This window comes from Arctopsyche grandis, chromosome 12 (genome assembly GCF_051622035.1).
Source record: "Arctopsyche grandis isolate Sample6627 chromosome 12, ASM5162203v2, whole genome shotgun sequence".
Classification (NCBI taxonomy): Eukaryota; Metazoa; Arthropoda; class Insecta; order Trichoptera; family Hydropsychidae; genus Arctopsyche; species Arctopsyche grandis.
The window spans coordinates 22689092-22715722 of NC_135366.1; the positions used below are offsets into that span (position 1 = coordinate 22689092).

At 38.4% G+C, this 26631-nt stretch overlaps 5 protein-coding genes across 8 annotated transcripts in view; 4 read left to right on the forward strand and 1 right to left on the reverse strand.

Moving 5' to 3' along the window:
• Positions 1–7602, forward strand: part of LOC143919570 (uncharacterized) — a 21500-nt gene extending 13898 nt beyond the window's left edge. Inside the window, exons 1-2 of one of the 4 annotated variants that reach the window (XM_077441950.1) lie at positions 2227–3249; positions 6678–7594. In XM_077441950.1, coding sequence (XP_077298076.1) covers positions 3244–3249; positions 6678–7130 — 459 coding nt within the window. In that variant the 5' untranslated portion in view covers positions 2227–3243 and the 3' untranslated portion in view covers positions 7131–7594. Of the gene's footprint in view, positions 1–2226; positions 3250–5300; positions 6144–6677 lie in introns of those variants that run through there. The other 3 variants (XM_077441951.1, XM_077441952.1, XM_077441949.1) reach the window with 3 other exon arrangements.
• LOC143919566 (uncharacterized) lies at positions 6189–8241 on the reverse strand. The gene is made up of 2 exons (XM_077441943.1): positions 7694–8241; positions 6189–6630 (listed from the first exon to the last, which is right to left on the reverse strand). Exons 1-2 carry the CDS (start codon positions 8171–8173, stop codon positions 6235–6237), a joined length of 876 nt encoding a protein of 291 aa, XP_077298069.1. The 5' UTR covers positions 8174–8241; the 3' UTR covers positions 6189–6234.
• Positions 8242–9964: 1723 nt separating this feature from the next.
• Positions 9965–14640, forward strand: LOC143919681 (uncharacterized). Its single transcript, XM_077442113.1, has 3 exons — positions 9965–10490; positions 10565–10798; positions 10896–14640. The coding sequence occupies exons 1-3, from the start codon at positions 10377–10379 to the stop codon at positions 12690–12692; spliced, it is 2145 nt and encodes a 714-aa protein (XP_077298239.1). The 5' UTR covers positions 9965–10376; the 3' UTR covers positions 12693–14640.
• LOC143919682 (uncharacterized) lies at positions 13251–19818 on the forward strand. Its single transcript, XM_077442114.1, has 5 exons — positions 13251–14471; positions 15399–16046; positions 16121–16354; positions 16460–17777; positions 17855–19818. The coding sequence occupies exons 2-4, from the start codon at positions 15852–15854 to the stop codon at positions 17351–17353; spliced, it is 1323 nt and encodes a 440-aa protein (XP_077298240.1). The 5' UTR covers positions 13251–14471; positions 15399–15851; the 3' UTR covers positions 17354–17777; positions 17855–19818.
• A 1864-nt stretch (positions 19819–21682) lies between these two features.
• On the forward strand, positions 21683–25666 carry LOC143919663 (uncharacterized). The gene is made up of 3 exons (XM_077442091.1): positions 21683–22043; positions 22118–22351; positions 22445–25666. Exons 1-3 carry the CDS (start codon positions 21930–21932, stop codon positions 23714–23716), a joined length of 1620 nt encoding a protein of 539 aa, XP_077298217.1. The 5' UTR covers positions 21683–21929; the 3' UTR covers positions 23717–25666.
• The last annotated feature ends 965 nt before the right edge of the window (positions 25667–26631 follow it).

Below are 26631 nucleotides of genomic sequence, written 5' to 3' on the forward strand. Positions count from 1 at the left end.
CGCCTGGCTCGGCGAGGCAGGGATGAGCGGCATGTTGAAATTGATCGAGGCTGCGTGGCTCGATGTCGGGGGTCACCAGTATGGAGGATGAACGAATGAGACGACTGGCATGTTAATGCACGTGTTTATTATATGACAGCTGAAGACAGAGTGAGTAGCGGCTCTCCGAACCCAGCCGGGTTGGTCCCCACTCGCAGGAAGGCAACCAAACTCGACCATGTCGTATAAGCGAGCCGCCACAATAATATGGAGTATTTATAAAGATATAGTAATTAAGGGGCGTTCGTTGAGTTTCCCGCCATAAAATAACAATAGACCTCTTCATTGTCCGAGAAAACAGGAGAGCAAAAAAAAAAGGTTGACAATAGAAATTAACAATATCGAACCACCACAAGTGTAATAATAACAATAATCAACATTATTTTTAAAAAAAATTTACATTCTTGGGAACTGTACGGCAATTTACCTGTGCGACGAATTTTCGTGCGTAACTACCGTAACGTAACGTAACTACGGGCCCAAAATTCCTAGTTACCCCACTGGAGCCGCGCGAGCGATTTTCGTAGCAGCGTGAATCAGCGTGTGAATCCTGGTAGCGATTCAAATTTGGGATGTTATCACGGAACCATTTATTTCATTGAAAAAAAGGGGCCTTTGGTTGGTTACTTTTACATGCGGTCTTTTACATAACTCCACTGTTAGTAAAAGTTAGTTACAAAATTCAGTTGGATTCGTCCCATTGTTCGTGATCTGATGGAGTGCAGACTTTGCCTCTGCTCTGCTCCAGCAGGGTCCTTCGTATCCATCCACGGCGTTTGATGCAACACATTTGGGCCTGCTGTCAACTGCGGGTTAGTCACGCTTGAACCAGTGCTATTGTCAATTCAGGAGTCCTCATGATCGTCAATACCTTTTGATTTTACAGGTTAGGAAAGGTGATAAGCTACCAGATATAGTTTGCCTTTCGTGCGTCAACAATCTGGAATTAATATGGGAAGATAAGTCCTAATTTACCACCAAATATTTCAAGTTAGCTAGACGATGGTGATGTAAGTAAATGGAATACGAGTATCTTCTAACGATTCTAAGCAAAATATTCAATTAATCGAAAATATGAATACACATTTAAAATGACATCTATCATACTATAAAATTCTTATGACATTTCGTTTGTTTGTAGAAACGTGGAGGAAAAATTATTTCGGTCGATAATTACCATTACGAAAAGCTGTAGATAAGATGTGCTCTACACATTCTGAATTGGACCATAAAATTAATTTCCATTACAAATCATTATCACTTAAACACAATCTTGTGACACATAATACATCTCATACTCGAAGAGAGCTGCATGAATGTGACATTTGTTCAAAGGCATTTGAAAGCAAACGAACCCTCGATAGGCACATTTGTGTTCACACTGGTAGAAAGCCTCACAAATGTGAAATTTGTTTAAAATCATTCATTACGAAACACGGCCTAATGAGACATATGAAAATCCACTCTGGAGAAAAACCGTTCAAATGTAACATTTGTTTAAGATCATTTACTGAGAGATATAACTATACGAAACATATGAAAATCCACTCTAGAGAAAATCCGATCAAATGTGACATTTGTTCAAAACCATTTACTGAGAGATCTAACCATATGAAACATATGAAAATCCACTTTGGAGAAAAACCGTACAAATGTGATATTTGTTTATAATCATTCATGTCAAAATATTACTTCAGTGCACATATGACTATTGATTGTGGGCTAGATCTACACCATTCCTTTTCTTCTGCTTGGAGCTACCCATCCTCACGGCCATGGTCGCCCGCAGAAAATTTTCTAAGGGGGTGCAAAATATTTTTAGTAATGTTTTAATGTAGTTTTAATTTACTGTAGCGTATTTGTATGGTGAACGAACGGACAGTCCTCTCGCAGAGCTTGTTCAGACAAATTGATCAAATCATTCTGCGTTCGGTGTGATGTGTAACGTTCATTTCCAGCAGCTGTATCAAAATGGTTTTTTAAAATACTGTCTCCTCCCTCAATTCGATACGCATAAAGTAGTTCGACATTTCCTTTTGTGCTATCTTTCCCACGAATTGCCAAATCATTTGTTCCGCAAAATAAGATTGTTGAAATAATAGTGTTCAAGCTAAAAGCCCTCATGGCCGTTGGTTGTCCTCTTACGGCTTCGGCTTTTTTTCCCACCTTTTGCACCGACCATCTGTCAGTCGCCTTTTAGATTCCTTCCCGTGGGTTCGTAAGTCCGATGATCCCGGCGCGGACCGCCAGATGTAGCGTAGCAGCCTCGTAAAACCCAGCCTCACCCATGCAGGCTGGCCCGTGATTGACCCCTGCCTCGATCATGGCGAGCTCTCATTGGCATGATAGAAGCCCTCCGAGGAGTTTGGCTTCTCCCGTAGTTGACCCTTACCGACTACGGCCAGCTCGACCACGTGTTTGACCCAAGCTTCGAACACGGCGAGCTCTCAGACGCTCACGAGCGACCAACCAAGAAGGTTGGTGGGCTGGTCGACCCTTCCTGACCAGCCAGCGTCTCATCCACAGCCTCCACAATTAAGGGGGCAGAGGCGCCGAGTATACTCCCCGGCTCCGCAGCATACAAGTCATCAATAAACGAGGGCATAACCTTTACTCTTGTGTTTAATTCCCCCACCCCGCACCGTTCCAGAGCGAGCTGATCGAGACGACAAATAGGATACAGTTTCTTTCTGTTTTCTTCAATAGTTCGTTTTACAGAATTATCTATCTGACAAATAATATCCTTATTTGGATCTCTAATGGTTGACGCGAAGTGTTCAGCATCTTGTTGAGATCCACGATGCCATGCTGAGCTGGTATGGTTTCTGGCACATTCATTAAAATCTTTGTAATTTGTACAAGGCGTAGTAATGAAGGCACTATGGAGGTTGAAGGGAATGAAACGACGGAGTGTTGTACACACGACTATTTAATATGACGGTTGGGAAAGAAGTAGTTCAGCAGCGAGCAACATGGCCGAGTTGGTCCCATCTCGCAGGATGGTGACCGAAACCCGACCATGTCGTAGAGCCGCTACAGCACATTGAATTCCTCTTTGAACTGGTTGCGGAAATAAAACACAGAAAATGCAAAAAGCACCTTTTAACCGAGGTGAATATGATAACCATGGAGTATACTGAGTTATCCAAGATTCCCTGAAACAACAACGTTTTCTACCTCCTGACATGTTGCCTTCAAAATCATATGACGGTTGAGGCTTGTATGGACCAGTTAGCAAACGATACTTAAGCTTAAGATCGATAGGAATCTTCGTCGTAGATTTTACATAGAGTCCAATGTCATAGGTTAACCTAGTATCTCCAGTTTCAACCTTGTCAGGGTCTGGTTCTGGTGATAGCGTTGCTGCTGCAGATGAACAAGCAATAGCATCCGTTTTCCGTTTTTGACAGGATTTAACGTTCTGTCTCTCCACACTTTCTTTATGCTAACACGAAGTGATTTAAAATAAAAGTAACATTATTTGACTATTTTCAATCAATCCAGGGGGGGGCAAGTGCCCCCCCTTGCCCCCCCCCTGCGGGCGCCCATGCTCACGGCTGCATTAGCAACGAGAGAAACAAAAGAAGGAGGCACATCAGCCTCGTAGTAACTGAAAGGAAGCAAATATTTTCTCGATACTATCAATCGCATTAACACAAACAATCGCCCATTGCAAAGCACAACAATAAATAATCAAAAATTCGAATAAAAAAACATGACGATTTTTATTTCTTTTGTTTTTTTTTCGTAAGAAGTTTAACCAAAGAATTGTTATTATTCTTATATATGTGACGGACTATGGGAAATCAACTATTCATTATTTTTTTCATTTTTTCATTTCTTTACGTTTCAATTAAGAGGACTTTTTTATATCTCTTACCTCTTATCCGATCGTTTTTTTCAGTTCTTTCGGATATTTTCATTTTTTTGCTTTTTATCTTTTTTGTCATTTTCTTCAATTTTTTCATTTATTTCACTGCTTTAGTTATTTCATATTTTCAATATCTTTCATTTTATCCATATCAGTTTCTTGAACTTTTATTTGCTTTTTTGATTCTTTTCATTTTGCCTTAGAGTGCGCGGAAATTTGAAATTCCTTATCATTATTGCATTACATTCAATCATTATTACATTAAATTAAATCATTATTACATTAGATTAAATCATTATTACATTAGATTAAATCATTATTACATCACATCAGTGGGGTAGCCAGGATGTTGTCAAGGGGGGGGTTTGACAGGAAAAAAGGCAAGATAATTTATATTTAATTAATATAAAATCACAATATATAAAAATAAAGTAAATACGTAATATGGTATGAACAAAATTCAAATAATGAATACTTTAAAAAAGTACGAAATTCACAGATCCAATCTTCGCGTATTTATCTAATATTTTTTCTGCACTAAAATTTATATCCCTATGAATATCTAATAAAGCAAGTCCATTTAGTCGATTTTCCGACATCGTATTTCTTAAATATGTTTTTAGTCATCGTAGTGTGGAGAAGCTCCGTTCACTTGTGGCTGTTGTCACCGGAAGTGTTGCTAGAATTTTTAGAAGTACGTAAATATTGAAGGATTGCAAATTGCAATTGCAGCTAGTGCGTTTTTTGGTCGATTTTCACTAGTACTTATATATTGCCACCACATTTCCAACTCTCCAGTTAGAATGCAAGGCCCACAAAATATGTATATCTTGGTTGTAAATTTCCCCCAAAGTCTTTATCTTATTTTTTAAAACACTTGATGGTTGAGAGCTTTTTCCATCAGGAAGCAAACATTGGAAATTTTCAAGTACATATATGTTTACGTCCTAAAAATCTGTCATGGATTTGAGATAGAAAACTATCCAAAAATGGTACAAACAATCAATTGCGACAGGAGTGGGATATTTTGCTGCCGACTGCACTCTGCCAAGGGGGGGGGGTCCAGACCCCCTGGACCCCCCCCTTCGCTACGCCACTGCATCACATTAAATCATTATTACATTACATTAAATCATTATTACATTACATTAAATCATTATTACATTACATTAAATCATTATTACATTACATTAAATCATTATTACATTACATTAAATCAATATTATTATTAAATTACATTACATTAAGTCGTACAAATCTGCTTCCTCGAAGCAGATTTGTATGACTGTCAATGGGGGTGGGTTTTAGTCGGTAAAAATCCGACACTATCCTCCAGTACGGACTGGAGGATGTCTTAAGAAGATTTCCCACCTCCGGCGAAAAAAAAAAGTTCGTGTTTGCGTCGAGAGCGATGCATCAGATCTGAGAATGTTTTTATCATGTTTAATCAGATCGAGAGGGCCATTATTTAATAAATCCAGTCTGCTAAATTTTAGGAATTTTTTTCTCTTAGAAAGGTTAAAAATGTTGTGACCACGACTCTGTTATTAAATAACATGGTGAATTTATAAATAAAGTAAAAAGTAGCTAAGAAAGTACGAGTACTTTTTTAGATTAAGGAAAATTCTATCAAAGAATACTATGTAAAATTATCTCTCCAACACGCGCCAGTTTCGCGCGGTCTATCACGCACGATTAGCCTTTACACGTTCGCTCTTTCCGTTTTAACAAAAAGTGGTAGTAGTAATCGCGCGCGAAAAAACGTTAGTGTTCACAACTGCGAAAACAGTATCGCGCACGATTGCGCGCACAGGCTTACCCGCACGCTCCTGATAACGCGCGATAGAACGACTGTGTAAAGGGGGCTAATAAAAAAAAAGAAGAAACGATCCATATGGGTTTAGAAATATAGACAGCAATATTGTCATATGCCACTGATTGAAGAATTACGAGAAAATTATCCGGACGATTTCAAGAATTATTTGCGTATGAATGATCAGTTATTCAATATATTGTTAGATAAAATCAAAAATAAAATATCAAAGCAAGACACTGTTATGAGACAGAGTATTAGTGCAGAAGCACGTTTAGCAGCAACTCTTCGATATCTCGCCACAGGACGTTCATTCGAAGATTTAAAATTCAGTACCGGTATATCTGCTCCATCTCTTTCTACAATAATACCAGAAAGTGTCGAGCTATTTATGAATGCTTGAGGCTGGATTATTTGAAGGTAAATAAGTGTGTTTGTATTATAAATAAAAATCCATATTATTAAATTTAAGTTTAATTTTAATTTTCTTGTTTAATTATTACAAAAGTTCTTAATCATTAAGTTGATCCTGGATCATTGCTTCACTAGGGGTAGAAAACTTTTGTGATACGTATGAACTTGTCGATAAGTCGACGGAAGATGGTGCATGAATTATAAGTTTCTTATTACAGTAATTGTCACACACATCAGTGGCTACCGACAGTTTTTTCAGTAGCCCTTTACGAATAACATTATTTATAATAGATTCCGCATAAATTGCCTGCAGTGGATCCATCTTTGCTAATTTTTTGCCTATATTTATTCCGATAACGTCAAACTCCGAGAGCTCCTTGCTGGTAGATTTTAGCGTATCTGTGCAGATTTTGTAGAATTCGGCCTGGTAGTTTGTCGTAGCCTTCCTTTTATTTCTATGTGTCGACGCCATTGCAGTCGGAGCAGCGTCAGTCTAAAAACATTGAAATTAAAAAGTTAATTTATAATTCCATTTTTCAGATGCCGTCTACGAAGGAAGAATGGATCAGAGTGGCACAAGAATTCAATGAGAAATGGCAATTCATCAACTGCGGAGGTGCAATGGATGGCAAACACATTCGCATTGTGCCTTTACCGGGTTCCGGAGCCAGTCATTATAATTACAAAAACTTTTATAGCATCGTGTTGATGACTTTGGTTGGGCCTAACTATGAGTTTCTTTACGTTGACGTGGGTAAAAATGGAAGAATTTCCGATGGAGGGGTATTAGAACACACAGAATTTTATCGTAAACTGAAATTGGGTGATCTCAATTTGCCAGAAAACAATGATACCGTAAATAACTTTAACTTCGTCTTTTTGGGTGATGAAGCGTTCGGACTAGAACCAAATTTTCTCAAACCATTTTCTCAGAGAGATCTAGATTACGAAAAAAGATTTATAATTACAGACTGTCAAGGGCTCGTAATGTAGTTGAAAATGCCTTTGGAATAATTTCAGCTAGGTTTAGGATATTAAAAACGGCTATAAATATGAAAAGTCACAACAATATTTGTTACGTCGTATTTGCACTTTACACAATTTTTTGTGTAAACGCAGTAACTCGTATCATATTTCTAATCACGCAAGGGATGAAATTACTACAGACTCACAGCAACATGGGGAGAGATTTGAAAATTCTGTATTAATTAATCTCCAAAGACGTCCCCACGCCCAAATCACTTCGGAAGCTAAACGAAACAGGGACCAATATTAAACATACAGATGGAAGTGTTGAGTGGCAAGATCGTATGATCTCAAGTGGAAGAGCTTAAAAATTAAAAAGTAGGAACGTAGTTTAAGTTCTTAAAATGATGAAAATGTGTTACTGTAATCTCTAGAATATCGAATATGTAAATGTATAATTTCAATAATTTTAAATAAATATTAAATGCCCTAAATATGCCCTTGGTTTTTTTTTAGTTTTTAGTTCGTTTTACATACTTTATACTACATATAATTATACACTGTAAATAAATACCAAGAAATTTACTCACGTCTTTAGTTTGCTGCCCAGTTTCACCAGCTCCACTCTCTGTAGCACTTTCATCAGTCGAAATATCATTTTGATGAAAATAATCATTAGTACGGCTTTCATCCTCTGGATCTTCATCAATGTTACATATACTATTAGCAGGTAGTTCTTGGTCCTTAGTGAAGAGCAAATTATCAAAGTACCAGAGGGTAGATTTGTACACGTCATCTGTTCCTCTTCCACTACGTTGGCTGTCTACTACTTTCTTGAGTTCCTTCCGGAAGGACCCTCTTAAACTTTGAAACTTTTTGACAACAAAATCTCGATTAGCATTAGAAAATCCTCTTTCTTTAACGAAGTCAACTATTTTTTTATAAGCTTCCTCTTTCAGATTTTTATTTTTATATTCCTCGGACTTCATTTTCCAGAGGCACGGAAAAGACTGGTACAGTAAAAGTAATTCCACAATCAATTCTTTACTCCACGTGCGTAAGTCCGCCATCTTGTAACAAAAGCGCGCCCGAAAGAATTTACTGTGTAAAGACAACGTCGAACCACGCGATTGCGCGCAGGACTGCTGAGTTTACCGCGCGGTTTATCCCTTCCCGGTCCAAGATCTTTATGCTGCGTACGGACCAAACCAACGACGATTTTGGTCCAACGTTTTAACCAGCAGGATAAAACCAGTAGCGTACAAAATATCGAAATAAAAATTAAATTTAAAAATTGAAATTAAATATCAAAATTAAAACTATTATTATTATATTAAAATTAAATTCAAATATCAAAATAAAATTATAATCAATATATTAAAATTAAAATTAAATATTGAAAGTTAAAACAGAACATGCCCAATTTAAATAAATTTCCGAGATTGACCTAAAATTTGATCATCAACAATCACATACAGGTAATCCTCGACTTTTGTTTGTCGAAGATGTTTTGACTTACGAAGATACGCACTAAGATCGAAAAAAAAATCAAAGAATTATTATTTTTACTTCCCCGTAATGCGCAGTTACTGAGAATATCTCATGTATAGAAAAAAAAACCCTTTGACAAATCACCGACAGTTTTTTTGTTTAATGTCTCATCGGTGGCGGAAACACAATAGTATATCGTGACGACTTATAAGAAACAATAACAAGGTTTTTTTCGCTCGTAATCAGAGAAATTATAATATTTCTCTGGTTGTAATGCGTATCGTCGTAATTCAAAACATTGTTGTAATTCAAAACATCAACGATGATCTAATTTTAGCTCAATCTCGCTCGTTAGCTTAATTTTGATATTTAATTTAATTTTTATTTCGATATTTTGTACGCTACTGGTTTTAAAAGTTGGCCCAAAATCGTCGCTGGTTTGGTGCGTACGGACCATTATGGTGCTTACGGACTAAACCAACGACGATTTTGGGCCAACTTTTTAACCAGCAGTAGCGTACAAAATATTGAAATAAAAATAAAATTTTAAAATTGAAATTAAATATCAAAATCAAGCTAAAGAGCGAGATTGAGCTAAAATTAGATCATCGTTGATGTTTTGAATTACGACGATACCGCATTTAAAACCAGAGAAATATTATAATTTCTCTGCGTACGAGAGAAAAAAAATATTGTTTAAGTCGTCACGAGATGTTACTGTATTTCCACTTGGATGATCGATAAAAAAAAAACAATTCATAAAAAAACGCGGTGTCGGATGTCGGTGATTTGTCAAAGGGTTTTTTTTCTTTCGTCGAAATAAAATTAATAATCACACATTATCCGATAAATTTTACCTCTGAAATGATTTAATTACTTGATTTATTTCGACGAGAGAAACAATTGAAGAATAAAAAAATCCATTTGATGTGACCGACAACACCCCGGGTTAGCTTCCATCGTTGGATCACCCATACTAATACATGATATATTCTCAGTAACTGCGCATTACGGGGAAATAAAAATAATAATTCTTTGATTTTTTTTCGATCTTAGTGCGTATCTTCGTAAGTCAAAACATCTTCGACAAACAAAAGTCGAGGATTACCTGTATGTGATTGTTGATGATCTAATTTTAGGTCAATCTCGAAAATTTATTTAAATTGTGCATGTTCTGTTTTAACTTTCAATATTTAATTTTAATTTTAATATAATGATTATAATTTTATTTTGATACTTGAATTTAATTTTAATATAATAATAATAGTTTTAATTTTGATATTTAATTTCAATTTTTAAATTTAATTTTTATTTCGATATTTTGTACGCTACTGGTTTTTAAAGTTGGCCTGTGGGCCGTTCGTTGGCTTGGTGCGTACGCACCATTACACGCGCACTCTTTCGCGCACGATTAGCTGTTTCACGCGCGATAGAACGACTGTGTAAAGGGGGCTAATGAAATCCATTCCGGCAAAAAGCTTTATGAATAAACCGTCATCTAATATTGAATCCGCAGGGTTATGTAAAGTTTACACTGACTCATAAATGGAGTGTGGCAGTCGCAGTATACATAGATCAATCGAAGAAGTGGTCAAAGCTGATAATAATTATTGTCAGTCAGTAAGTTTGTTTCTGCGGCGCCCAAAACGTCAAACGTCAAACGTCACATACACGCGAAATCGTAAACAAACGTCTGTTGACACAGTTGGCATTTGTCCCAGCAATAGTTGACAACTCTAGTTACAACATTCTGTCGGATTCGTCCGATTGTTCGTGATTCTGATGGAGTGCAGACTTTGCCTCTGCTCTGCTCCAGCAGGGTCCTTCGTCTCCATCCACGATGACCTTCATCCACGGCGTTTGGTGCAACACATTTGGGCCTGCTGTCAGCTGCGGGTTAGTCACACTCGAACCAGTGCTATTGTCAATTCAGGAGTCCTCATGATCGTCAATACATTTTGAATTTGCAGGTTAGGAAAGGTGACAAGCTACCAGATATAATTTGCCTTTCGTGCGTCAACAATCTGGAATTGCTCAACAGCTTTCGAAATGCTTGTCGTCGGAGTGCCGAAACGTCGAGGGTGAGATCAGGCGAGTGTTTGAAAGTCGAGCCGGAGGAAGTTTTGCTAGATGATTTAATATGGAAAAATGAGTCGATTGCCAATTTACCTCTAAATATCTCTGGTTCGCCAGACGAAGACGAGGTAAGTAAATATGATTCGAGTTCCTTACGATTGAAAACACATATAAAATGACATCTATCACACTATAAAAATGTTATAACGTTTGGTTTATTTGTAGACACGTGGAGGAAAAAATATTTCGGATGATAACATGGCAGAAATAATAAATACCATTGACATTCCAGCGGAAGAATTACCATTACGAAAAACTAACCTTACAAGACATATGAAAAGTCACTCCGGAGAAAAACCATTCAAATGTGACATTTGTTTAAAATCATTCATGATAAAGTTTAAACTTAGTTTACATATGAGTGTTCATAGTGTGGTAAAGCCACATAAATGTGAAATTTGTTTAAAGGCATTTTTTGGGAGATCTAACCTTACAAGACATATGAAAATCCACGCTAGAGAAAAACAGGTTAAATGTAACGTATGTTGGACTAAAGTAAATCATAATTGTGATTCGATTAATACAAAATCTGATATTGGGCTTTCAATAGAGATTAAATCGGATATTGATGATTTATATAAAAAGAAATTTAAGCTAAAAGCAATAATGGACATATTAACAGAAAAATATGCCAACCCACCAAATATTGCTAAAGTGAAAAATTACTTATCTCCATTAAAACGATCCATATATGGTCCATCTACATTAAGTCTTGGTGATTTAGAAAAGTGGCTTAAGATAAATGGAGCCATTCCTTCTGATGATCATAAATCATTTATTATTAATTATATGATGGACGAAAGCGAAGATGGAGTTTTCCGATTCATTGCATCGAGTAAGGCTCTCTTGAAGCTTGCCCTACGAGACAATTTTATTATTCATGCCGATGCCACATATAAATTAATTTGGCAAGGGTTTCCTGTTCTTGTGATCGGCACTTCGGATCGTAACAAGAAATTCCATATTCTCGCTGTAGCAGTTTGCAGTAATGAGCAAACTGCCGACTTCGAATTTGTATTTCGAAGCTTGAAAGAGACCGTCAAAAAAATTTATGATTTTGAGATGAGAATAAAAGTTTTGATTGCTGATGCTTCATACAGCATCAAAAATGGATTCGAAAACACATTTGGTACAGATGCTGTTATTCGAATGTGTTGGACACATATGAGAAGAGCTGTGTATAAAAAGGCACAGGTTCTTGTTGAAAAAATCCATGTTGATAAAATCTTAGCAGATATAGATGCAATTCAAATAAGCGAAAATCAAAATACATTTATAAAAGCTTACGAGCTTTTTAGGAAGAAATGGGAAAACGAACCAATTTTCTTGAAATATTTTCAAAGAGAATGGTACCACAAAAATAGAAATTGGTATGAAGGAGCTTGTCGAGGAACCCCAAGTACCAATAATGGACTGAAGTCCACTAGTCAAATCATAAAGGATGAGTACACATTTAGAGAGAGATTACCACTCCCTCGATTTTGCCATTTGTTAATGGAAATGGTGGAGGCATTTTCAAAAAAATATGACAATGGTCAGGAATTTTCCATTAATGTTCTCATTGACTTAAAAACATGGACAAGTGCATATCAGTGGGCTCGTCTTAATAAAAAAATCAAAACTGTATGTGATGGTGCTAAGAAAATATATCTCATTCCTGGTGGTGAATACAATGAAATAAGTCAAAACCTATTGGAAGAAAGGGAAGACAACTTTGACGAATATTTAAAAAATAAGGGTAGTTATTACACTTTAACACTACCTATAGATAACGATAAATGGGAAGATGGTGAATGTACTTGTCCTATGTTTTTAAAAAATTATATGTGCAAACACCTATTGGGTATTGCAATAAGGCTTAAATTTGTTCGTCCACCTCCAGAAGCGAAGAATCTGGAAATTGGAATGAAACGAAAGCGTGGGCGACCATCAAGAACTAAAAAAACATTGATTGTCCAGTAAAAATAGATTTTCTGTACAAATTTCGTATTGTTTACAATGTATTATACTTAATTATATGGATAGTAATCCAGTGTAAAATTGATTTTATTTTTTGTATGCAACTACAATAACATTTGAGTAAATATTTGAACTTTTTCGTGCCGTGAATGCCGTGCAAGTCTCGTAAATTTGTTCCCGACACGGTGTCTGAAATGGTAAACGGATTATTCCGCAAAAAGCGATCTCGTGCAAGTCAATAAAATCTCGATCACGGAATATCTGTCACTCGAGTTCTCATTAGTACAATATTTCGCATGTGTAAATTTATAGAATCTTAATAATAAAAATTATCTCAATAAATAAAAAAGCGAATGTTTAGATTTTCTGATACAAGACTACATAAGGAATGAAACATAGAATAGTCTCGTAAAAATTCAATACAAGCATAAAAGTCAACGTTGTAAAACTACGTCCTCCTTATCGTCCCTTCAGTTGGCAGCAATGCCAATGGTTGGGTTGGCATCAGTCCGACCCCCACTCCCCGGACGTAGCTTCCGGACGCGTGTGAGAAGATGCGCTCTCTTCTTCGTCGGATTGCCTTCGGAGACGGTCGAGCATATTCCGTCCCAGACGCCTCTCTTGTCACCAGACCTTCAACACAGTCGTGTATCTCCATGCATCTCGAGAGTCGAGTCGTCTACGTGCGGTTGAGCCTTAGTAGTAGCTGTACAGTTCCTGGAGCTCCCACCCTCTTCATACTCCGCTGTTTACGGAACAGCCAGAAGCTGTCTACGTAGAGGAAGGATCTTGTGACCTAGTCTCTAGCTTTTATCCCGCTAGCTCGTACAGATGGCTGCGATTCGTCGAGCATAGAACCAGGAGAACCTCTACGACCCTGTTCAGACTACTTGTCTGATGGTCGGCTTTCGTGGCCTTACGACCCACTAGTTGCCGATGTTTTGGTGTTGGCCACCCTGGTCAGAGCACACGCCGCCGCTTCAACATTGTGTTTTTACGTGGCTCGCTCCTCGCCACCGAATCACCATCACCGGATAGTATTCTTTGGTACATTATATGGACGTATTCATACTCCATTCGCAGTTGCGCATTTACGCATTCATGCGCGTCCATATAGAATGTACTAAAGAATACTGTCCGTACTTCCAGGATTCGGGTCGTGCTGGATAGGTATGAACAGACTGAACGATAGCTGCAGGGGCTGTATGTATATGTATGGAACGGTGCGGGTAATAGCAAACAGCAGTTAATACTGCTGTTTGTTTGAATAAGGTACTTTATTGTTTGTATATACAAGTGTATAAATATGTTGTTGAAGCGGCTGGAATCGTAGTGTTCTCGAGACGGCTATTGGCTGTTGACTTGGTGTCGTGCGGGCCGCTGGATCTGCAATGTGTCGTTGCTCTGGATCCGGCTGAGTTGCAAGCGTTCTTCCATCGTAGGGTAGTGCAGTGTTAGCTGGTCAGATGCTGGATGTCGACTGCTGTCGTGGTGGCTGCTGCCTGTTGACTGGTCTGCTGCTGTGTGTCGACTCTTGTTGCTGTGGGCCGACTGAAGTTGTTTGGGGTGGACCTCCTTTTATATTATTTTTGGGGATCCACGTGACTTGTCGCAGGTGGTGTTTACGTGTGCGAGTTATGCGAGGAATGTGGTTTGTTGTTTAGGGTGGACGTTTCTCGAATGTTTGGCGTCGTTCCACTCGATTTAGTTTTACGGAGGATGAACGAATGAGACGACTGGCATGTTAATGCACGTGTTTATTATATGACAGCTGAAGACAGAGTGAGTAGTGGCTCTCCGAACCCAGCCGGGTTGGTCCCCACTCGCAGGAAGGCAACCAAACTCGACCATGTCGTATAAGCGAGCCGCCACATCACTCCCCCCCCCAGCATCAGCGATACCAAAATTACAAAGAAACAAATTTTACGAAAGAAAAAAATTATTGTTACACAAAGAGAAAAAAAATTATTGAGTGGGGAGAAAAAAATTGTTGACGTGGGTCATCCGCTGTGTAGGTGTACCGCCCTGAATGGTCGGTACATTCGAGGGCGGTAACGTCGCGAGCAGGACGGTGGCTGGTCCGATGGTCGCGCCGATGCGATGCTGCGGCGGCGCCGCTCTTCCGAGGCTGATGTCGGTTGGTGGGGCGGCGGGGGCGGCAGGGGCATCGATGTGGTTGATGATACTCCGAGCTGGACTGTGAGTCGTTGTGGCTCGTGGAGGTGTTGTAGCGCTACCGCCCGTCTCGGCGTGACGACGCTCGTGGGGACGGACGGGGCCTTGATGATGATGATGATGATGGTGCTGAGGTGGTGTATGTCTTGTGGTGCTGGATGACCGTTCTATGTGTAGTGGATCGCGCATGACTCCACATCCAGCTGTCAAGATCGTCGTCTCATTCGCTCCCCCATTTTTTGCACCTGTCATCGACGTTGTGGCTGGACTCATGTCGATAGGTAGGTAGGTAGGTAGGTAGGTAGCCGTGTCTGCTCGTTTATTGTCACCCGCGGGCCGCGGCGTACTGTGTTGATGGCGATGGGGGCGCGGCGGGTAGCTTTCCCGCCTGGCTCGGCGAGGCAGGGATGAGCGGCATGTTGAAATTGATCGAGGCTGCGTGGCTCGATGTCGGGGGTCACCAGTATGGAGGATGAACGAATGAGACGACTGGCATGTTAATGCACGTGTTTATTATATGACAGCTGAAGACAGAGTGAGTAGTGGCTCTCCGAACCCAGCCGGGTTGGTCCCCACTCGCAGGAAGGCAACCAAACTCGACCATGTCGTATAAGCGAGCCGCCACAGTTTAATGGATGCAGGTGTTCTTCGACTTGAGATGACGTCAATGGTTGAGCGTGAGAAATGTATTCTCCGTCGCAATAGATTTCGATAGTTTCGATTGCGGTGACGAGATTCCTACAGACTTTTCGGCTGCAAGATGTTTCTGTAGGAATATAGCACAACTTGTGCTATTACTCGTAGAGTTTGTCAGCTACGTAGAATACATACATATGTACTTCATCGGCAGTCGCTAGTTATTCCGTATATGCATGGATGAAAAAACACTAACTAACATCGGTTTTCTCCCTCACACTTGATCTCACTCGCACGCATTAGGTCAATATTTGTTCGGGGAACAAATATTGCCGCGGCACACTGGTTAAGATGATCTGGACTGTAATCAGTTCAGGAATAGTTGGCAACTCTGGCGACAAAATTCAGTTTGACAATTTGTTCGTGATTCTGATGGAGTGCAGACTTTGCCTTTGCTCTGCTCCAGCAGGGTCCTTCGTCTCCATCCACGATGACCTTCATCCACGGCGGTTGGTGCAACGCATTCTGGCTTGCTGTCAGCTGCGGGTCAGTCACACTCGAACCAGTGCTATTGTCAATTCAGTAGTCCTCATGATTGTCAATACCTTCCTCATTTGCAGGTTAGGAAAGGTGACATGCTGCCAGATACAATTTGCCTTTCGTGCGTCAACAATCTGGAATTGCTCAACAGCTTTCGAAACGCCTGTCATCGGAGTGCCGAAACGTCGAGGTTGAAATCAGACGAGTGTTTGAAAATCGAGCCGGAGGAAGTTTTGCTGGATGATTTAATATGGCAAAATGAGTCGAAAGCTAATTTACCTCCAAATATCTCTAGTTCGCCAGACGAAGACGAGGTAATTAAATATGATTCGAGTTCCTTAGAACGATTCTAAGCAAAACACATGTAAAATTACATATATCAGACTATAAAAATTTTATAACGTTTGGTTTATTTGTAGACACGTGGAGGAAAAATTATTTCGGAAGATAACATGACAGAAATAATAAATACCATTGACATTCCAGTGGAAGAATTACCATTACGAAAAGCTTTAGATAAGATGTGCTCTACACATTCTGTATTGGAGGACAAAATTAAGTTCCAAGACAAACCGTTAACACCTAAACACTTACATGTTACACAGAATACATCTCGTACTCGAAGAGAGCTGCATAAATGTTCCATTTGTTCAAAGGCATTTGAAAGCAAACGAAACTTCAATAGGCACATGTGTATTCATACTGGGATAAAGCCTCACAAATGTGAAATTTGTTTAAAATCATTCATCACGAAACCTGGCCTAATGAGACATGTGAAAATCCACTCTGGAGAAAAACCGTTTAAATGTGACATGTGTTTAAAATCATTCATTTTGAAACAAAGTCTTATGACACATGTGAAAATCCACTCTGGAGAAAACCGGGTCAAGTGTGACATTTGTTCTAAATCATACATTTCGAAACCTGTCCTTAGGATACATATGAAAATCCACTTTGGAGAAAAACCGTTCAAATGTAATATTTGTTTAAAATCATTCGCGTCACAATTTTACCTCAGTACACATATGACTATTCATAGTGGGGTGAAACTACACAAATGTCATATTTGTTTAAAATCATTAATGTCGAAATCCAACCTTATGAATCATATAAAAATCCACTCTGGAGAAAAACCATTCAAATGTGACATTTGCTTAAAAGCATTTATTGCGAAATGTAACCTTATGAATCATGTGAAATTACATTCTGCAGAAAAACGGGTCAAATGTGACATTTGCTTAAAATCGTACATTTCGAAACATGTCCTTATGAGACATATGAAAATCCACTGGAAAAATACAGTTCAAGTGTGATATTTGTTTAAAATCATTCACATCAAATTTTTACCTCGGTGCGCATATGATTGTTCATATTGGGGTCAAACTATACAAATGTGATATTTGTTTAAAATCATTAATGTCGAAATCCAACCTTATGAATCGTATGAAAATCCACTGGAGAAAAAACCATTTAAATGTGACATTTACTTGAAAGCATTTACTGTGAGATATCACCTTATGAGTCATATAAAATTCACTCTTGAGAAAAGCCAGTCAAATGTAGGGTTGCTTATAGTTGACATTACGTTAACGTGATAATTATAATTTATTTTTGCAATCCATTCGAATTCACATAGCTTTTGAAGTGCTTTTTATAAGTGCCACCATAAAAGCAAAATCAACGTTCATCAAACCAAAAAAATGAACCCTGGTGCTGATGTGTTGTCGACATTTGATGGTAAGGAACTACCTATGTAATACTTTATTTGATCTAATATTTTCAAAGAATGCCCTAATCGATTCTTAATACTTTAGTATTGCAGGATAACTTGACAGCATTCACTATTATCAGACCAAATATGCAGAAGCCCTCGCATCATTATCATCACCTCGTTTGAGTTGCCATAAAACTCACCAAAGACCCATTTGTGTCCATCATTGTGAAACAAACCACGAATCTACCAATAGGAAAATATATTGTATTAGTAGATTTTTGAAAGATTATAGACAACTTTTGATGGAACGATTCGTAATAATTTTAAACTTATCTAGTAAGGTTGCCACCTAAAACAAATAAGATAGGTTTCATCCGAAGAAGACAGCAAAATAAATCCTAAATTTGTTTTTAATTAAACATGTTTCCAACTCTACCAGTTAGATTAGTAATTCTTGAACTTTTTTGGATTCACAGAATATAGTATTGATCAGTTTTGAGTGGACTTTTTCTTGCTGGTATACTATTATAAAAGTGCAATATATAAACATGGATTATATGGTCCAAGCTCCCGGTTTTAAGTTATTTTTTAATGTAAAAATTATTTCGACTCATTATATCTGGATAATCGTCGTTCCACTGTATTAGTTTATATTTTTCATTTATAGGCTATATGCAATGCAACTATAATATATATACATATGGCATTTCATGAATATTTTAATAAATACAAGACTGCAAATGTAAGCCTTCTCTTGTAAATACTTGTTTGTAACTTATTGAGGTATGTTTCGAATAAAGTCGAAAACCTTTTTTTTAGCTCATATCTTCATTTCCGGCATGTGAACACGAATAATGTAATGTTTTGCACGACATATGAAGTCTGCTCATCTGCTGAACTTGCTCTAGTGCCGAAACTATGCCAAAAGATTGAACAGTTAAGAGGGCTGTACACCAGCGCCTTGTCCATACAAACGTATTACACTTCTCCCTTCCTCAATTATGGCACTAGAGAAATTATTTTTTAATATGCTATGGATATCCACCATTGGCATGCATCTGTGCTTTTATATTTTTGATTAGTTAGTTTTTATAGGAGCTAGGAGCCGCCAAACATCTATAAAATCGCCTCTCTTTTTACACCCCCGAAAAGAGTCCATCGTACTTATTTAACGGTCGATTTAAAAAAAAAAAATACGCGCACATTTGCATAGAAAATATCTTTTTCATACCGATGATGAATTTTTTTAAAAAAATTGGTCCAGTTTCGGAGGAGAAAATTGGAGATTACGGAACCTCGATTTTGTCGATTTAAAATACGTATTATCTGGTCGAAGCACAACTGTCGCATTCACTCAATATATATACATATCAAAGCAAGGAACGGCAACAAAATTAAGCTTTCGGGTGTACAGCCCTCTTAACTGTCATCTATCGATAATTGGCCCAAAACGGCAGACTCATGGCCATAAAAACGGATACATTAACAGGGGTTCGGTGATTACTGGTCACAAAGTCACTAAAATCTCTATAACGGAACATCTGGCAGCCGAAAAGTCAATCATACTAACGATAACTATCATTGTAACGAGAACTTGAGTGCCAAATATTGTGTATTCGCGATTTTCATGGCAAAAATTGTCTTTGTGACCACCCCAATGTGACGAATAGTCCAATTACCATTAACAGGTACTGGTGTATAGTATTGTAAGACAGGGAAGGTATGTTGACCGTATCCCGGTCTAACGAAGCACGTGTTGTGTAGTTTGAAAGAGGATCGTTTATTTGCGTTCAATTGGTACAATGGTTATTGTATGTACTATGGAGGATGAACGAATGAGACGACTGGCATGTTAATGCACGTGTTTATTATATGACAGCTGAAGACAGAGTGAGTAGTGGCTCTCCGAACCCAGCCGGGTTGGTCCCCACTCGCAGGAAGGAAACCAAACTCGACCATGTCGTATAAGCGAGCCGCCACATCACTCCCCCCCCCCCCCAGCATCAGCGATACCAAAATTACAAAGAAACAAATTTTACAATAGAAAAAAAATTATTGTTACACAAAGAAAGAGAAAAAAATTATTGAGTGGGGAGAAAAAAAATTGTTGACGTGGGTCATCCGCTGTGTAGGTGTACCGCCCTGAATGGTCGGTAGATTCGAGGGCGGTGACGTCGCGAGCAGGACGGTGGCTGGTCCGATGGTCGCGCCGATGCGATGCTGCGGCGGCGCCGCTCTTCCGAGGCTGATGTCGGTTGGTGGGGCGGCAGGGGCATCGATGTGGTTGATGATACTCCGAGCTGGACTGTGAGTCGTTGTGGCTCGTGGAGGTGTTGTAGCGCTACCGCCCGTCTCGGCGTGACGACGCTCGTGGGGACGGACGGGGCCTTGATGATGATGATGGTGCTGAGGTGGTGTATGTCTTGTGGTGCTGGATGACCGTTCTATGTGTAGTGGATCGCGCATGACTCCACATCCAGCTGTCAAGATCGTCGTCTCATTCGCTCCCCCATTTTTTTAAGCACCTGTCATCGACGTTGTGGCTGGACTCCAGGTAGGTAGGTAGGTAGGTAGCCGTGTCTGCTCGTTTATTGTCACCCGCGGGCCGCGGCGTGCTGTGTTGATGGCGATGGGGGCGCGGCGGGTAGCTTTCCCACCTGGCTCGGTGAGGCAGGTATGAGCGGCATGTTGAAATTGATCGAGGCTGCGTGGCTCGATGTCGGGGGTCACCAGTATGGAGGATGAACGAATGAGACGACTGGCATGTTAATGCACGTGTTTATTATATGACAGCTGAAGACATAGTAAGTAGTGGCTCTCCGAACCCAGCCGGGTTGGTCCCCACTCGCAGGAAGGCAACCAAACTCGACCATGTCGTATAAGCGAGCCGCCACAGTACAAAGAGGTTTCTTCGGAGATGTGATCTAGTTGAACTCTAGAGGCTCACTCTGCCGGTGGAGGTTGCTGCGTTGCTTTATAAACGTTTTGGATTGAAGTGTGTCGTGTGCACATCTTTTGTTCTTGGTACTCGCGCTGCCCTAGTTATGCTGCGAGCGTGGTTTTATGGGTTCATACGCCTGGACGTAGTTCGTGGTTTTTATGGGTTCAGTGTGTTCTTCCTTTGTTTCCCAGACACGTGTATAGAAACACGTGTCGACCTTTTGACGCGGCGGGCGTGTGCCATGCGTTAATGACTTTCCTGGATATGTGTCGCAGTGACCTGATGAGATCATTTCAGTTGTACTATATGCCTACAGTATGAACAAATTCTGTCGGCTCCTGCTGTTTACAATACGTTACGTCTACGCTACATCTAACATGAATACGCCCATGCAAAATGTACTAAATAATACTTTTCGTACGGCCGGTTACCTGCTGCTGCCAATCCGTGCCAATTAGGTACGAACAGACCTTTATACATGTGTACATATATGTATAAAATTTAACGCTGAAATATTAAAAAAAATCGGGTGCGACCAACCCATGACTATCTATGTATTTGAGGAATATATTGTAAGAAAGTCACAAAACAAAATTCTATATTGAACCGTACAGACACATTCACACATACCTGCAGCATTATGAAATACTAATAGTTATGACAGCATTTAAGATACAAATTGAGCGCAAATATATGGAAACCGGTCGCTCTAGATCGGTCACAAGTGATCACCCGTCACATTAAAACTGGTCACATCCTAAAATCGGTCACGAGAAAACTGATTGACCGATTTTAGGGTGTGACCAGTTTTCTCGTGACCAGTTTTAGTGTGACGGTTGATCACGTGTGACCGATCTAGAGCGACCGGTTGTCCTGTGACTGGTTCACATATGACTAGTAGTCCGTTTACCATATTAACATTCGGTTCACGACTATCGCGATACGTATTGATTGTGTAATATTGCCCCAACCGAACTTCAGTACGTCAGTCAGTACGAGAATAAGTTCATAACCAGATATCGGCGGCCGGAGATGCTTTTATGCGCAAAAAATGGTTCACTATTATTGTCAACCATGTTTTGCTCTCTTACTTTGTAGAGTAAATCTTTGTGTCTATTGTTATTATGTGTCGGACCCTCGGCTGCCGATCTCTACTCGTAACAATTAGGTCAGGAATAGTGGGCAACTTTGGCAACAAAATCCAGTTTGACAAGTCCGGTTGTTCGTGATTCTGATGGAGTGCAGACTTTGCCTTTGCTCTGCTCCAGCAGGGTCCTTCGTCTCCATCCAAAATGACCTTCATCCACGGCGTTTGGTGCAACGCATTTGGGCCTGCTGTCAGCTGCGGGTTAGTCACACTCGAACCAGTGCTATTGTCAATTCAGTAGTCCTCATGATTGTCAATACCTTCCTCATTTGCAGGTTAGGAAAGGTGACATGCTGCCAGATACAATTTGCCTTTCGTGCGTCGACAATCTGGAATTGCTCAACAGCTTTCGAAACGCTTGTCTTCGGAGTGTCGAAACGACGAGGATGAGATCAGACGAGTGTTTCAAAATCGAGCCGGAGGAAGTTTTGCTAGATGATTTAATTTGGGAAGATCAGTCGGATGTTAATTTGCTACCAGATATTACCAGTTCGCAAGAAGATGACGAGGTAAGTAATTAGGATTCGAGTGTCTTAGACGATTCTAAACAAAATATTCAATCTATCACACTAAAAATTTTATAACGTTTGGTTTATTTGTAGACATGTGGAGGAAAAATTATTTCGGACGATAACTTGGCAGAAATAATAAGTACCATAGACATTCCAGCAGAAGAATTACCATTACGAAAAGCAGAAATAATGAATATCATCGACAATCCAGTTGAAGAGTTACCTTTACAAAAAGCCTCAGATCAAATGTGCTCTGCACATTCTCAATTGCACCATCAAATTAATTCCCCTGATAAATCGTTAACACATAAACACAATCTTGTGACACAGAATAAATCTCATAATCAAAGAAAGTTGCATGAATGTGACATTTGTACAACGGCATTCGAAAGCAAACGAAACCTCAGTAGGCACATGTGTATTCATACTGGGATAAAGCCTCACAAATGTGAAATTTGTTTAAAATCATTCATTACGAAACCTGGCCTAATGAGACATATGAAAATCCACTCTGGAGAAAAACCGTTCAAATGTGACATTTGTTTAAAATCATTCAGTTTGAAACAAAGCCTTATGCCACATATGAAAATCCACTCTGGAGAAAACCTATTTAAATGTGATATTTGTTTTAAATCATTCGCTAAAAACTCTTTACTTTTGAGGCATTTGAAATATCACGCTGGAAGCAAGCCACACAAATGCGACGTTTGTTTAAAAACATTTACTGAGAGATTTAACCTAATCAATCACATGAAAATTCACTCCGAAGAAAAGCCATTTAAATGTGATATTTGTTTTAAATCATTCACTCTTAACTATTTTCTTCTGAGGCATTTGAAGTCTCACGTTAGAGACAAACCACATAAATGCGACGTTTGTTTAAAAACATTTACTGAGAGATTTAGACTTATGTATCATATGAAAATCCACTCTGGAGAAAAACCTTTCAAATGTGAAATTTGTTTAAAAACATTCATTGCAAAATATAAGCTTATGAGACATCTGAAAATCCACTCTAGAGAAAAACCGTTCAAGTGTACCATTTGTTTAAAAGCATTTACTGAAAAATCTTACCTTACCCAACATACGAAAATCCACTTTGGAGAAAAACCTTTCAAGTGTGAAATTTGTTTAATATCATGTATTTCGAAACGTGCCCTAATGGGACATATGAAAATCCACTCTGGAGAAAAACCCTTCAAATGTGATATTTGTTTAAAAGCATTCACGAAAAAATGTAAACTCTGCACGCATATGAATATTCATAGTGGGTTAAAGCTATACAAATGTGACATTTGCTCAAAATCATTTAGTACAAAGCAAAATCTCAGTGTCCACATGAGTGTTCATACCCGAGTATAACTTTATTCCTTAGAAAATGTGAGTTTTCATACCGGTATAAGACATTCATTGAAAGACCTCACCACACAAAACATGAAAATCCACTCTATTTAATAAGTTATGCGAATGTTATATTTATTTAAAATCCTTCAAGACAAAATACACATGAGTATTCATGGTGGGATAAAACTGCATACATGCGACATTTGTCTGAAATGATTCGCTACTTTTTTTTACTTTTAAGACGTATATATGTACATATCCATGAATGTGATATTTGCTTAAAATCATTCATTAGAAGATCTCCCCTTGGTGCGCATATGTATAATCATACTATCCCACTTCATTCCACAGATCTTAATGTCTTGTTCGCATTTATATAATTTATGAATTATATTAATTACTATTTGGTGTAAATCTACATCTATTTTTTATCAAGCTTCTCTTTGACTTTTATTAGGAAGGATGAGTGCAGACTGCACACATATTGAACGGCTAACAGTTAATTTTGCTTGTGATTAACACTAATCCCACCATTGTTCAATATATAATGTTGTTTTATGTTTTAACCCATTTGAACCCACGCGGTCAGTTATGAACTTACACGATGTATGCCAGCGCGGTCATTCACGGCATTTTACAATTTTGCGTCGTAAAATAAAGGGATCACTCAGGCCGGCCGTAAAACCTTTCGTTACGCTTGGTTAGATGTTGGTGATGAATTTTAAGAAAGTCACACGAAATTAAATCAGTTCCTTTTGGAGTTTTGAGGGAATAACATCGAGCGCTTTTCGACTTGCAGATATGTCGAAGAGAAAACATACGTAAGTTTTTTATTTTTACATATTTTTTATTTATCTTTATGTTTCTAATACAGTAGGACTTATTGTATAATATGCATAAGAGAAATTGCGTTTATATATCTCATATTCCTGAAAAAAAAAAATCAAAAGTCGACGGAGTCGTATATGACTCCTTGGGATAATGACACATAATTTTTTCCAGAGAATGCAATTTTACTACTGCAGAGATACGGGAAGAAATTGATAATTGGGACGAGTCTCAACTTCCGGATTCCACATACATACATACATATTACCACCCCTGGAAACTGATATTCGGTTAAAGAAAAAAGTAGGGTGGAAATCAATCAACCATTTAGTATAAATATGTATAATAAATATATGGGTGGGGTTGATCAAATGGATAACCATATTTCTAACTATAATATAAGTATTAGAGGGAAAAAATGGTACATGCCTAATCTGTTTTGGAACATCGATGTAGCTGTGAATAACGCTTGGATTCTAAGCAAAAGTTTTGGCTGTAAATTTGATAAATTAGGATTTATCAGACAGGTAACAGAGACGTTGTGCAAGTGTTGTGGTCAAAAATGAAAACAATTGGTCCCATTCAGACCCGGCAAAGTTAATCAAAATCAAAAGGAAGTTGGAAGACATTTGATATTGGTCAAACAGAAAAGGAGAAATTGTGGACACTGTAAAAATAAAACGTTTTCCGCTTGTGGTAACTGTGAAATTCCATTGCATGACAAATGTTTTGTACCGTATCATAATAATTAATTATTTTGTCTTCATGTATTTTGTTTTTACGACTTTTGAACCCAAAATCTCGTTTATGACATTTCTTCTTTTAAAAGGGTGCACCCTTTTTTTTGTTGACGATGTGTATATGTCACAATATATGTACCTACGTGTGTTATGTTATGCGATTTGAAAATATCATTTTATCGAAGAGATGCGTGTTTGTTATTTTTAAAATTAATTTTATAAATTTCTTAACAATAAAATTACAAATAACCAGTGAGAGAGTATTATAACTGATTATGTGACTCCATTGTGATTTTTGTTTTATTTTAAAAAACATGTTTCATTAGCCCCAAAGGTCGTTCACGACACCACCTTGAAAAAAATTAAAAATGTTGAAAAATCAATTAATTATCCATCCCTATCCTATAAAAAATATTTCCCATGAAATAACTCAAAGATTTTGGAAAATAAACGAAAAAATAGTCCTGGGCACATGGGACATGTGTTTTCACGCGAGCTCTGGGTTCAAATGGGTTAATTTTGTAAAAATAATATTTTTAAAATATTTTGCCAGCACCGTAATCCCGGTATTTCGACTAGTTTCAGCACCGGGATTCACGGTACCATAAAACACCGGGATCCTGGTGTCCGGGAAGCCTTAACAAGAATCTTATTAAATTTATTTTGTAAGGAGATTTACTCAATAAAAGAAAAATATATTATACGTACTTTGTAATTTTGTGTTTTTATTAAAACCATTTATCAATAATAGAAGTATGACGAAATAGTAAATAAATATATTAAACTTTGAACATATTATAATATTGTGACTCAGCAAATAACTTTTTTTTCCACAGAATTTCTTAACAAAACAGATCCATTGCGTCTTTACATTCCATACCATGCAAATACTATATAATTACACTTGCAATAACAAATTTCATGAAATAGAATAATTTTTATACGCTGGTACAATTTAGCGGTAAACGGACTACTAGTCATGTGAACCAGTCACAGGACAACCGGTCGCTCTAGATCGGTCACACGTGATCACCCGTCACACTAAAATCGGTCACACCGGTAAACTGGTCACACCCTAAAATCGGTCAACCAGTTTTCTCGTGACCGATTTTAGGGTGTGACCGATCTAAAGCGACCGGTTGTCCTGTGACCGGTTCAAATTTGACTAGTAATTACCGAACCAATTTAGCGTAATGTATTACCAAGTGGTACGCGAGTCAAAAAGGGTTGGGAACCGCCGGTACACATTGGTGTGCTATAAATTATTTTTAGGGATTTGTTTTGGCTTGGAAAGGTTAATATTGGAGGCGTTATTGCATACAGGTGCAGTATATGTATGTTAATGGCGTGTATTTAATTGATCAG

What these genes read in the sequence shown, in the direction of transcription:
- LOC143919566 (XM_077441943.1), bottom strand. Translation starts at nt 8,173, where the DNA reads ATGGCGGACTTACGCACGTGGAGTAAAGAATTGATTGTGGAATTACTT. An exon ending in CTGGGCAGCAAACTAAAGAC is followed by an intron (nt 6,631 to 7,693) that starts GTGAGTAAATTT and finishes CAATGTTTTTAG; the next exon opens with ACTGACGCTGCTCCGACTGC.
- LOC143919663 (XM_077442091.1), top strand. Translation starts at nt 21,930, where the DNA reads ATGGAGTGCAGACTTTGCCTTTGCTCTGCTCCAGCAGGGTCCTTCGTC. An exon ending in GGGCCTGCTGTCAGCTGCGG is followed by an intron (nt 22,044 to 22,117) that starts GTTAGTCACACT and finishes CCTCATTTGCAG; the next exon opens with GTTAGGAAAGGTGACATGCT. An exon ending in GTTCGCAAGAAGATGACGAG is followed by an intron (nt 22,352 to 22,444) that starts GTAAGTAATTAG and finishes GTTTATTTGTAG; the next exon opens with ACATGTGGAGGAAAAATTAT.
- LOC143919681 (XM_077442113.1), top strand. Translation starts at nt 10,377, where the DNA reads ATGGAGTGCAGACTTTGCCTCTGCTCTGCTCCAGCAGGGTCCTTCGTC. An exon ending in GGGCCTGCTGTCAGCTGCGG is followed by an intron (nt 10,491 to 10,564) that starts GTTAGTCACACT and finishes TTGAATTTGCAG; the next exon opens with GTTAGGAAAGGTGACAAGCT. An exon ending in GTTCGCCAGACGAAGACGAG is followed by an intron (nt 10,799 to 10,895) that starts GTAAGTAAATAT and finishes GTTTATTTGTAG; the next exon opens with ACACGTGGAGGAAAAAATAT.
- LOC143919682 (XM_077442114.1), top strand. Translation starts at nt 15,852, where the DNA reads ATGATCTGGACTGTAATCAGTTCAGGAATAGTTGGCAACTCTGGCGAC. An exon ending in TGGCTTGCTGTCAGCTGCGG is followed by an intron (nt 16,047 to 16,120) that starts GTCAGTCACACT and finishes CCTCATTTGCAG; the next exon opens with GTTAGGAAAGGTGACATGCT. An exon ending in GTTCGCCAGACGAAGACGAG is followed by an intron (nt 16,355 to 16,459) that starts GTAATTAAATAT and finishes GTTTATTTGTAG; the next exon opens with ACACGTGGAGGAAAAATTAT.